Source organism: Gossypium arboreum, chromosome 8, assembly GCF_025698485.1.
Source record: "Gossypium arboreum isolate Shixiya-1 chromosome 8, ASM2569848v2, whole genome shotgun sequence".
NCBI classification, from domain to species: Eukaryota; Viridiplantae; Streptophyta; class Magnoliopsida; order Malvales; family Malvaceae; genus Gossypium; species Gossypium arboreum.
In genome coordinates, this window is record NC_069077.1 from 1,166,601 (window position 1) to 1,179,559 (window position 12,959).

At 32.4% G+C, this 12,959-nt stretch overlaps 1 protein-coding gene across 1 annotated transcript; it reads right to left on the reverse strand.

Moving 5' to 3' along the window:
- Window positions 1-63: 63 nt before the first annotated feature.
- Window positions 64-5,491, reverse strand: LOC108468185 (potassium channel AKT1-like). The gene is made up of 11 exons (XM_017769066.2): window positions 5,082-5,491; window positions 3,592-3,957; window positions 3,449-3,506; window positions 3,040-3,360; window positions 2,722-2,967; window positions 2,529-2,627; window positions 2,388-2,420; window positions 2,120-2,305; window positions 1,845-2,039; window positions 1,665-1,740; window positions 64-1,062 (listed from the first exon to the last, which is right to left on the reverse strand). The coding sequence occupies exons 1-11, from the start codon at window positions 5,270-5,272 to the stop codon at window positions 215-217; spliced, it is 2,619 nt and encodes an 872-aa protein (XP_017624555.1). The 5' UTR covers window positions 5,273-5,491; the 3' UTR covers window positions 64-214.
- Window positions 5,492-12,959: the final 7,468 nt, after the last annotated feature.

Below are 12,959 nucleotides of genomic sequence, written 5' to 3' on the forward strand. Positions count from 1 at the left end.
TATATAAAACATTTATTTTATATTATAATAAATAAATATGCTAATTTAATTATAAATCAAAAATCAAACCAAACCAAATTTGAATCCATTCTCATGTTGGAATCCAAATAACATCAATTTTCAAAGTACATAGTTAACTTGAATAAGTCGAAAATTTTGAAGATAAAATCCTATCCAAAACTCATGTTGGAGTCCAAATAACATTGATTTTTAGCTATTGGTGACCATCGTTGGTAACAAAAACAAGATGATCACCATCTCTAATAACATCAATATCATCAATTTCAACTCCTTCTTTGGTCACCACTTTAGCACCAAAAATCCCAAATTTTTTAGCACCAATTTCAATGAACTCCTTAAAGGTCCCTGGTAGAACAATAAGCTTTCCATGGACATGTCCGATCTCGGGGCAACTAATTACCACTCGAGCAGAAGTAACAATGGAATCAGTGACACCTTTGTTTCGATTAACCGAAAGCAGTAAACCTTTCTCCCCGTTGCGTGCGGCCGACATTATTCCAAATAGTGAGTTGTGGAAGTTATTAGTCCGACGTCTTGGACGGGATTGGCTACATGATCCATCGGAAGTATCAATAGGTGCAGGACGGATGACCGGCTCACTCGTAAACCTCCCGAGAAATTGTTTCTCCGGGACAAACATGGAAGATTGATCAGTTTTCGTTTTCAGCTCTTTGCTGGATTCAAATATGGCTTTTATTTCTTCATGCCCTTGTTGCTCAGCTAGCTCACTCGGCGTCCAATGATGAACGTCAGGCTTGTTGATGTCAGCGCCTTGTTCCACAAGGAACTTGACGATTTCGATGTTGCCCTCACAAACTGCAGCGTGAAGAGCAGTGTGACCGTTGTGACTCGGGCATGTGACGTCGCCGCCGTAATAGATGATTTGTTTCAGCAAGGTTAAGTTGTTTTGTTCGGCGGCGGTGCAAGCGTAGTGACCGACATCTCCCGCATTGATGTTTGCCCCATTTTCTTTCAGCAGTTTGGCTACTTTATTATGGCCACCTAACAATGCTTCCCATAGTGGTACAATTCCTTCTGAATCTGTACAAATATGCTATCTCAAGTCCAAGATGAGTGTCGGATATTTGGAACATCATATACTCGCTCCCGACGTACATAAACACATATATACATACATACATGCATGCATGCATGCTTTTGGAGGGTTATTGGAGGATCATATCCCAGGAACCATACAAAGTCCATAAAAAACAAATGACATGCATACATGCATACATGCATACATGCATACATGCATACATACATACATTGACAAAAGATGAACACAATAACAGAAGGCAATAACATTAACAAGGGAACCATACAAAATCCAAATGACATACATAAACACATATATACATCCATGCATGCATGCATTTGGAGGGTTCTTGGAGAATCATATCCCGGGAACCATACAAAATCCATAAAAACCAAATGACATGCATGCATGCATTGACAAAAGATAAACACATTAGCACAAGGGAATGACATTAACAAGGGAATCATACAAAATCCAAATGGCATACATAAACACATATATACATGCATGCTTTTGGAGGGTTCTTGGAGGATCATATCCCCAAACCCCGTATCCGAGTGTTAGACATGCATACTTCATAAAAAATGAAGAGTACGGAGAATACCTTTATAGTTAGGATCTGCACCGTAATACAGTAAGAGAAGAATGCAATTCTCACTTCCTTTTGATGCAGCTATATGCTAATTTCATACAAACAAACACAAAAAATGTTATAGAATAGCCACCACTGGCCTAAGAACTTAGGGTCCTAAATCGAATCAAAGAGTAAATAATTTTCACAAACCAGAGCTGTTCTTCCGTTGTTATCCGACTCATTAGGATCGAGCCCTCTTTTCAATAGCCGATGCAACAACGAGTCGTCTCCTCTTAGTGTGGCAAAGCAAAGATTGAGAGGTAAGTCCATTCTTCCTCGAGCTAGCATGTTCTCTGTCTCTTTTAAAATGCCTTGCATAATCGGATTGTCCGTGTCTTTCAAGTGCTGCACCAAGAAAGAACATTTCAAAATTCGGGTGATTTCGATGGATTATATCATTCATGATGTTATATCATTATGTATACCTGGAGGAGATTGTTCATGATTATTGTCCCATCTCCAACATTAGCTTGAATGATATTAAGGAATGTTGTTCGGTTTAGCCGTAGTAGTTGGCACAAGCGTTTTGTACGTACAGTAAAGAGCTGCGGCCTGTAGCAAAGTACACCTATCTCACCAAATATGTCACCTTCTTTTGCCTCTCCAACAACCTGAAAACGGGATGGTGTTCAATTCCCTTCTGCATTCGTGATTATTGACTGATAAGGCTAGTGCTTGATTGATATAACTTACCTGTTCAACTCCGTTTTTCAGAACCAATAGATCCTACAAAGTAAATACGAAACCTTAGGGACCATTTCGAGAGAAATTTAAAACAGAATCAGTTATCACGCAACAACCAAGATTTTGAACAAGAAATAATGGGTTTTTTACCACAGCACCGGTGACAAGGATGTAAAAGTCCGTAGGCGCTTCGTTCTGCAGGATAACGTCTTCTTTCGGAGGAAAATATTCAGCTTTCATCTCAGAGACCTTGAGACATTGATTAACAACGATGTGTAAGGAATACAAATAACTAAAGAACAGAGTTTAGGACAAAAGTTTAGCATGTTCCTTGTGCGATTACCAGCTGAAAAAGCAAGTCGGTAGAAACACCGCGAAACAAGAAGACGTTGTCCACAAGAGAGTAGAAAAGATAATGTGAAATGCTCGACCGAATGGCTTTAGGAAGGGAATCGAGAGTCTCTTGCTGCTGCAGCCCTTCCGAATCAGTCCTGAACTTCAGACATAAATGTGCGAGCATCTGATCTTGTAGGCGGACAGGCAATTGGTTTCGAACAGCAAAACTCGAAGCAGCTTGAATGGTATCCCTCTAAACCAAGGAAAGATTAGCAAAGAAACTCAAAGCTAGTTGATTAGCGTAATAAGCAAGAAATTCACTCACAAATAGTCTAGTTCGGCTGGTTCGATGGACAACCAAGTTCGTCATGTTTCCGATCAAATATGCTATCAACCCAAGATTCAAGAGCATGTATAAAACGTCAAATGCCATCTCCCCTGTATTCACAGGATGAATATCACCATAGCCAACGGTAGTCAGTGTAGTGATAGACCAGTAAATTGATGTCACGTATCTACTCAACAAACTCTGTTCAGTGAAATTGTCTCCGAGTACTGCTCCAATCCATGTTCTTCCCGGATCATGATATCGTGCAGCAATAAGATAAATGAAGCATCCGGCGCAATGAACGATAAATAGCGTAACCTACAAAAAAAACATCCCGAGTTTCATCAATGCTGTATTACTAACAAGGAATTGTAACATAGTCCCGTTTGTTTCTCGTTGTACTCACGCAAACGAGTTTCGCGCACCTAACCCAAAAGTAGTTGTAGTTCTTGTCTTTCTCCAATCTGTTGAAAGCAAACAGCAAGTGACGATGCCGAATAAGAGGAGGCAAAATATACATGTTTCAACAATTATCCAACACTCATGTACCTCGAAAACATGGCACTAACTCTGCGGAGACGCCAAAGGCGAAGCATGTTGAATAAGCCATATGAACATAACGGCTTAGGGGAGATCTTCCGAGCAAGTTCGGATGGTATTGAGGATATAATGTCAAAAAGCAACCAGGACCTACCATACTTCCAAGCAATCTTCTTAGGATCATCAATAAATAAATAGGTAGCTTTATCAAGGTATGCAACAAAGAAGGTAAGAATGATATCCAAGGCAAAGAATCCATTAACAACGTTATCGGTAACCGAAAGTATCGGCCGCGGTTTATTAAGGAACCCGAACTCAAACGGCGACACCCAAGCAGTGTAAACAACTAGAATAACTAGAAAAGTCTGCCATATCCTGCAAGAACCAATTTAAATTGTATAAATTTCAGTCACCATTTATTCCTTTTTATGCACCATCAAGTCCCATAGGAACCAACCCCTAAGATTCTTAGGTCTTCTTTAACCTTTAGAATTGCTTTAGTACTAATTGAGACATTTCATCAAACACCTTGTAACAAGAATCAAAAGGACACCATTGAAACACTCACTTTTTTTTAATACTATAAAAACCAAACATTCAAACAACATGCAGTGAACAAAATAATACACTTTAAACAACAAAAAGTAATTGTTTTAATATTTTGGTGTAGAAACAATAAAGCTCTATTCACTACATAATCAACCTTAAGATCTTAAACTTTTAGAAGCATTAATGGGGTGTAAAAGAACAAATTAACACAAGATTATGAAAGTAAAACCAATAATATTCAACAATCTAGCTCAAGTAGTACCATAATTCACTTGAGAACCTTTAATAATAAAGGTTTTGAGATCAAACCTTAACATCTAGGTCAAGTAGTACCATATTCCACTCCGAGATCTTTTATATACTAGAGGCCTTGAGTTCAAACCTTATCACATATACTAGTTTATGTTAATATCAAACTTATTGATGTACCTCTAGATCATATAAACTTCTAGAGCTATCGACAGAGCCAAATCACATCAACAATTATCAATCATATAATCATAATCTTTACTAATAACATCAAAATATTAATTAGAATAGAGATTTTGGGAAAGAATGCATTTAAGAGTAATAAATAAAAGTAAAAGTTACCAAAATTGTAACAAAGATGTTAACTTTTGTAATCAAGTATGCCATTAATGCAAAATCTCTCCAACAAAATTCGAAACCAATGCTTTCATTTATCTTTTTTTTCTTGGAATAAGCAATGTTTTCACGAGATTCAATGTCGTGATTTTCCCAATAGGAATTTATTATACACATTCATGACCACCATGATCACCCAGTAGTAAAATACTTTAAAGTCAGCATTAAAACAAAAGTAAAAAAAAAAAAAAACAAAAAAACAAAAAAACAGAGCTGAAAAACAATCAAACGAAGTATTCCACCATTAAAACAACAACAAACAAACAAAACAAAACCCTGTTTCTGTTTTTGTTTTGTTTCAATACCGGTAACGACGATCATAAGGAGAAACAATGAATCTTCTAAGCTTAACCCTACGATTACTTCGTGCACCAAGTGAAGGGAGTATCCCGGTGGATGAACTGTAATGGCTACTTTCCTTTGGTTCTACCTCTTCTTCTTCTTGTCCACACACTGATGATACTCGAAACATGCCTTTGTTTCTCAGATTATCCATATGAGCAAAAACAAGAGAGCTTGAAACCCTTTTATATATTTGTGGGCGTTGTGTTGTCTTCCCTTACTTGAAAACCATGTTGTGTCAGTGTTATCTGGTTCTCGTTTTGGTGTTTCACTTCATCTTACTCTCCTACTAGACGTCTACTTCTAGTAGTAATACTAATTAAGAAGATCCAATCAACTTTTTTTTAATTTTTTTAGGAAGTTTTTAACAAATATTTATAAAAATATAATTCTTCTCAACGATTATTATATAATAATTTTTAAAACAAATTTTCATATAAAATATTTATATTTATATAATAAAATTTAAAATTGATCATAATTAAACAAAAAATAAATTTATTTTAATTAGATTAGCCGTGATCGGAAATTTATAAATTAAAATCATCTCCAAAAATTATTAGGGTTTTTTTTATATTTTCAAGCCAAATTCATGTATGTTATTAATGTTATATATAGTTATCTAAGTTTGGCACCACCTGAAATATTAGTTTCAAGTTGGATCCAAACCAGTTCATATTAATAAATGGCTCATCCGTGTTCATTTAAGTCTATTTATATTAGTCGATTGAGGTTTAATTCGATTAGCATTGATATTATTGTTGGTGTAGGAGGACATAAGTTCGAGCGCACTCAAACATGTTTATCCTCCTATTTAAAGGTTCAGGTGGGATTATGAATAATTCTAAGCATTTTATATGTATAAAAAAAAAATCTGGCCATATTATTTATAAGGTAAACTATATTGATAGCCATTCAACTATAAGTAAATTTCTTTTTTTGTTACTCTTAACTAATCAAATTTTTCTTTTTTGTTCATTAGTCATTAAATTACCAACGGAAGATAAATTGACAACTTTTAAAATTGGCATAATAGTATAACTTTAACACTTGATATTTATACATTGTGTCGATTTAATATTGATTCTAAAAAGAATTAACCCTCAACATTTACACATTGTGTAATCTGGTCTTTTTGTAGTTTTACTTTTCGTTATGACATTGAGGGTTAATTTTAAAAGAATGAGAAAAAAATGAAAATTATTTTGGATTTATGGGTATTTTTCATTTTGGTATATGTTCGAGTTGATAAAGTTGTTTTTTTAGCTTTTTAAGTAAAAATGTCACAAAGAAAAACAAAAGTGCAAAAAATATCAAAGTACACGATGTGTAAATGTTAAGGGTTAATTTTTTTTAGAATCTAGACTAAACCGACATCATGTATAATTGTTGAGAGTTAAAATTACTATTTTGTTAATTATGAAAGTTGTCATGTCATATTTTCATTAGCCATTTAACAACTAGTGACAAAAAAATCAATTTGTTGAATGATCATCTTGTAATTTTTATAATTAGGTAACTGAAAAAAAAATCTATTAATTTAATTAAATGATTATCAATGTAATTTACCCTAATTTATATTAATATTTATAACTTTTTAGAATAAATAAAAATTTAATTTGGGGTAATCAAAATTATTCTTTTTAAAATCATCACATGCATCGAATCTATAGACTTATATGAACCTTAAACAAATTTGGTACGAGCCAAACCCACCATTCCATGTTTAGCCTTCTAAAAATATATCTTCACCTACGTGACTAATGGTAACCCTATATTTTTGTTATGCGCCAGTTTTGCGGAGAGTTATTCTTATTAGGGGCAAAGATAGATAGAAAATTGTTTTTAAAAGGGTAAAAAATAAATTATAATTTTTGAAGAGTCAAAAGTACAATTTTATTATTATACTAATATGTTTAAGGGGCTAAATGATAAATCTACCATTTTGAGAGGGAGCCAAAGCCATTGTCTACCCCTTTGCTTGCACCTCTAATTCGAGTCTAGGGTAGATTATATTTGAGGTGTGCTATGATGTTTCGTAGTCAGTTGCAAATGAGGTGGTAGTTTCAGCGAAGGTTATGGTTTTGAGATTTTAAGTGTTCAAGCTCAAATCTCATTATGTGTATCTGTACATGCATGGGTTCTCACTTCAAATTTTAGTATGGATTCAAATCACATCACGTGTGAGCTCTATCCAAATTTATCTCTCTCTCTCTCTCTCTCTCTATATATATATATATGAATGTATTGATTGTTAATTAATTGTAGTTATATAGATATATTACTTGTAATTGCAAATTGTGATTGTACCTTGAAAAAAGGAGTGATAGTTCAAGAAAGATTAAAATATGCCATGGGTCTTTGTATTCTCCACAAATTTGGAATTTAGTCTTTATATTTTTTATTTTTGAGAATTTAGTCTCTCCGCTTTTCAGATTTCAAATTTTATGTCGAACTGTTAATATAATATTTTTTTTGTTAAATTTATTGGTGTGACATTTTGAAATAAAATATACTCAGTAGCAATGTAACTATGATGTAGTAATGAATTTAAATTTAACAAAATGATTTTAATAGTGTTAATGATTAAACCTAAATTTTGAAATTTAAAAAGTAAAGGACTAAATTCTTAGAAATAAAAGTACAACAACTAAATTCTAAATTTATGAAAAGTAGAGAGACTTATGATATATTTTAACCTTCAATAAATTAAAAAAAAGACAAAATCTTAACTTAGTTAACATTATTGTTATTTGAAAATTTAAAGGACGTGTATTCAAACATATTAAATCGAGTAATAGCTTTCATTTTAAAGGACTAAAAATTATGAATAATTTAAAATTTGTATCGATAAATTAAAAAGAGTAAGATTTTATTTTGATTTTTTTTTTTTTTTTACCTTTCTTTTCAATCAAAATGAACCATAGGCTTTTAATGGCTTAGATTCTGCCCTTTTCTTACCATTGAATTAGAAGGTCTCAAAAAAACAATACAGAAAGATGCAAAAGTTGAAGAAATAAGCCATTGAATGTGAAAGAAGGGATCAAATCACATGGATCACATGTAAAGTAAATAAATATTATAATTTTCTTTAAATAATTATTATTATTTGCTTTAATTTAGAATTTCATTCATTGTTAATGAAAAATTAATAAAGTAAAATAAAATTATCATTCACTATATATAAAAAATGAGTTTATGTTAGGCTAAATAGGTAATATATGCCGATTTTTTTAATAGGTTAAATAGGCCCTTTTTTTCAAGATTCAGGGAAATAAGTCAATTTTGGAGAGTGTGTATGAAAGTGCGTTGGCAAGAAAGCTTGTCCAACTGAACGAGGTTTTCCTGACATGTCTGTAGTAAGCTCGTCCAGTCTCTCTCCAAAATCGATCTATTTTCTTAAATCTTTGAAAAAACGATCTATTTAAATAATTAAAAAATTGACATATATTTCCTATTTAACCTTTATGTTAACTATTTAACAACAATATATTTAATTAAATCAAAAGGGTCACCAAACAAATGCTAACACATTCCTTATTTCTTAAGGAAAAAAATGAATTATTATGTCCATAACTTTTTTTAGGTAAATGTCCATGGTCTTAACATTACTAATTAACCATGATGGGTGTTTTATGGTAAATATTCCATTATATGATTAAAAATTAGTGGCTAAATAGAGATAGCAATTTCTGTTTGATGTCCACATGCGAGAATGGAACACACTTATAATCAATTGTTTATCTCTTCGAAAAGCACTCACGATAAGGAGATCAGTCATTGATGTTGTTAGAACTTGTGTTACTCGAATCTTGTCACTTGTTAAAGAAATAAATACAATAACAAAACTAGGGGATCTATGTAGGGCTTAAGGCCGAGAGGCAAAGGCCCCCGCGATACAAACCAAACTGCACAAATAGAATCCATATAGAACTATATTTATTCTATTTGATATCGATTAGAATAAGATTTTTCAACATTTAAATAGATGTTTAAATACAAATAAAATCCTAATAAATTTTATTTTTATTAGTTAAACAAACAAATTAAATAAATTTCTAATAATTTTAGGAAGTTAATCTTTTAATTTGATATAATTCGATTTTCTCACTATTAAAATTTAAAATAAATTTATTAATTTTGATATAAATTCAAAAATTTAATTCAAAATTAAACTTAATCCAATCTAATATAATGTAATCATAAAAACCAATAAATTAAATTTAAAAATCAAAGAAAAACATACACCAATTGTTATAATTTTTAAACTGAGAATTTAACTGAAAAAACATACATCATTAAACCATACACATATTAAATACGAATGAAATATTATTATCATAAGGAAGTCTAATAACTACTGTACAAGCCCAATTTTGGGCCCAATACCCAAAACCCCCAATTACAAACCAACCCCTAACTAAGCCCAAAAACCACTAAATCCCTAGCCCAAAACCCATCTACTAACCCACTAAGCCCAACAGTAACCTAAAAATACCAAAACCAAAGAAATAGAAACCCTAGCCGCCAGCATGTGCTCCCCTCTGCTCCACCACCGACGCCTGCAAGTGGCCTCTGCTCCACCACCGTTTACCTGCATCAATAAAGGAAAAAGAGACAGACAACAAAGAAGCAAGTTGTAAAAAATGCCTATAAGAGGCTGAATCCAAAACCATTGTAGAGATCGGCGTTTTTTTAATAAGAAATAACATTAGATTTGAAAAATACACAAAGCAAAGAACAGATCCAAGAATATCTAAGAAGCAAAAAAACAATCCAAACAGAGAGTCAATATCTAATAGCCCAAGGTGATTTCATTTAGTATCATCGTTATTTTCTTTCTTTTAACCTATTTTACTCAAAATACACATATATTATAGACATATAAAATACAAAAAAAAAGAGGTAAAAAATATACTGAGGCGATTTTTGCCACGTGTACGGTGGTTTAACAAACAAGACGGCCATGGCCTCGGCTGATCGGCCGTGGCGATCGGCCCCGGCTGGAAATCGCCTCTCCCTCTCTCTCACCTTTTTTTTTTTCTTTAGCACTAAAATGAAATTTTTAGAAGTTTTAGGCTTTTATAGCCTACCAAAACGGCACTGCTTTGGTGCCTGTGCCAAGACCCAAAACGACGTCGTTTTGAAGCGACCCGACCGATCCGACCCGCTCCACTCGGGATCGCGTGTTTTCGCTCTTAGGGATTAATTGCGGGGTCCTTCCGCTTTTCTATGATTTTCAATCGAGTTTTTCTTGTATTTTAATTTGGCCCTATAATTTATTTCACTTTCCAATTTAGTCTCTCTTGGGTGCTGCGTTCGATCAAAAGGAATAATTGCTTCCACGGTCCCTCCGTGTTTGCGCACATTCAATTGGGTCCTTTTATTTTAAATTCCCCTTAACTTCATTGTTAATTCACTTTTGTCCATTTTTTACTTTTTCTCATTATTTTATTTTAGTCTTAATATTATTCATACTATTCTATTTTATTACTGCTATCATTATTATATTTTATTTATTAGCATGGTATTATTATTATTATTATTACTTAGTATTATATACATATATATCATATAGTATTATTAATTTGTTTTAATATTATTATTTTGGTTAATGTATTTGATGACCTCATATGTATTCTTTTAAAATATATATATCTATATATTATACTCCTCATTATATATACCTATATTAACATTGCATTGTGCCTATTCTTTAAGCATTATATACATATATTTTCTTTTATATATTATATATATTTTACGTACATACTTTTAATATTATCGTATTCATTTTTAAAATATACGTATATATTTACGTAATATTGTTCATTTTTTGTCACATTGTTATTATTCACGATATGTATACACCATTACTATACCTATTTATTCTTGACGGTTATTTTTACTATTATTCCTAATATATATATTATGTACACATTTTTTAATATCATAGTATATATATATTTAACGCCATATTCTTGTTATACCTATTTTCACCTTTATTATGTTTTATACACAAATATATATATATACTATATAATTTTATTACGTATACATTTCTATATACTACGCATGCGTATCCTTTAATATTATATTATTGTTATTATGTATGTATATATTTCCTTATATATTTCTTATTACTTCTATTATTATGTATGTACCTAAATACATATATGTATATACCTTTTATCATTATTATCATTACCATTGTCATTTTATTTTACCATTTTTCTTACATTCATTTATTTATTTATTCGATTTCGTGTTCGATTGTTTTATTTCCCTCACATATGTGTTTACATTTACATATTTCTAAGCTTCACTATTGTTTCATTTTTTTAATTACTTTTTGACGCTATCACATCTATCATGGTGTCATTATACATATTAACACCATAGCCTTTATGTTTCATTATAAATCACGTTTTTACTCAATATATATTAAAATAACCCTTTCATAAAAGTGATATTCCGTATTTTGTAATTCGAGATAATCGTGCCCTAACTTACTGGTTTCGACTTTTCTCATTTAACCTAAATAACGGAATATATTCTTTAAATCATTATACAAGTTAAAAATGCTTATTCTCGAAAATGTGAAGTGTTGTGCCCTAACTTACGGGTATGATATTTTGTCATCTCGAAATAAGAATTTTGTTCGAAATAAAGGCAATATTCGGTGTTTGAGAATTCGAGAAAACGTGTTCTAACTCTACTCGGGTTTCGACTTCTCTCGTTATTCTAAATAATCGAATACCCTTTTAATGAAATACAGATTTCATAAAAGGCAAGCTCGCTCTCGAAAGTTTAAGGTGTCGTGTCCTAACTTACTGGGTGTGACATTTTATATTTTGAGACGAGAGAGTCTTTAACACTTGAGCTTTTTATAAAGAAGGATCGTATTTTAAAATTCTTTCAAACTTTTTTAATTTTCGATACTAAGACACTAATTAATCAACTAGGTACCAATTTTGGGCGATCGAGGTGCTAATCCTTCCTCGTATGTAACCGACTCTCGAACCCATTTTCTGATTTTCGTAGGCCAAAAATTATCGTTTAGGTAAATCTTAACTTTTATTAAAATGATTAACTTAAGGTGATCCGATCACACCTAAAAAGATTGGTGGCGACTCCAGTTTTTTTCATTTTCATTTTTAAAATCCAAGTCGACTACCGTTTTACAAAAAAATGGTTACGACAGCTTGGCGACTCCACTGGGGACACGAATGAGAGAGTCAAGCCACAAGTTGATTAACTCTTGTCTTTTTATCGAAAATTAAAAATTTGGTTTTGAAATACGATCCTTTCATCGCATTTCATCGCCTATTTTGTGGTCTAAATAATACCGCCACGTTGGTCCGATTCTTTAAATAGTGTTGCATATTGCATTGCATGACCGTTGTGGTCACACCTCTTAAGTGGGAGCTGAAACTATTCCTTCGTGAGGTTTTCACCTCCGTGCGGGATAGTGGATTGCTTTGGGATACATCCGTACATATGTCTTCGTGAGATTTTCATCTCCGTGCGACCATAGGGAAATGTATTCCCCTGAACTGAACTCGGTCTGTATGAGCCTATAATGGGTGAAGATCGAGGAATCTGCTGGTTCAGGTACCCTTATTCTAGAATCAAACCCCATGTAGCGAGCCTTAATAACCCACCCAAGGTGGAGCCACTCCGAAACCCTAGTGGTTACCTGAGCAAGTGCTATATGTATTATTTTTCGTTTGCTTTGAACTGTGCATAAACTACTGACTTGCTTTGTTTTACTTTCATTTGTATTTGCATGGCATTTTCATCATAAAAGGTGTTGATTCGTGTTCGGTTTCTAAATAGAT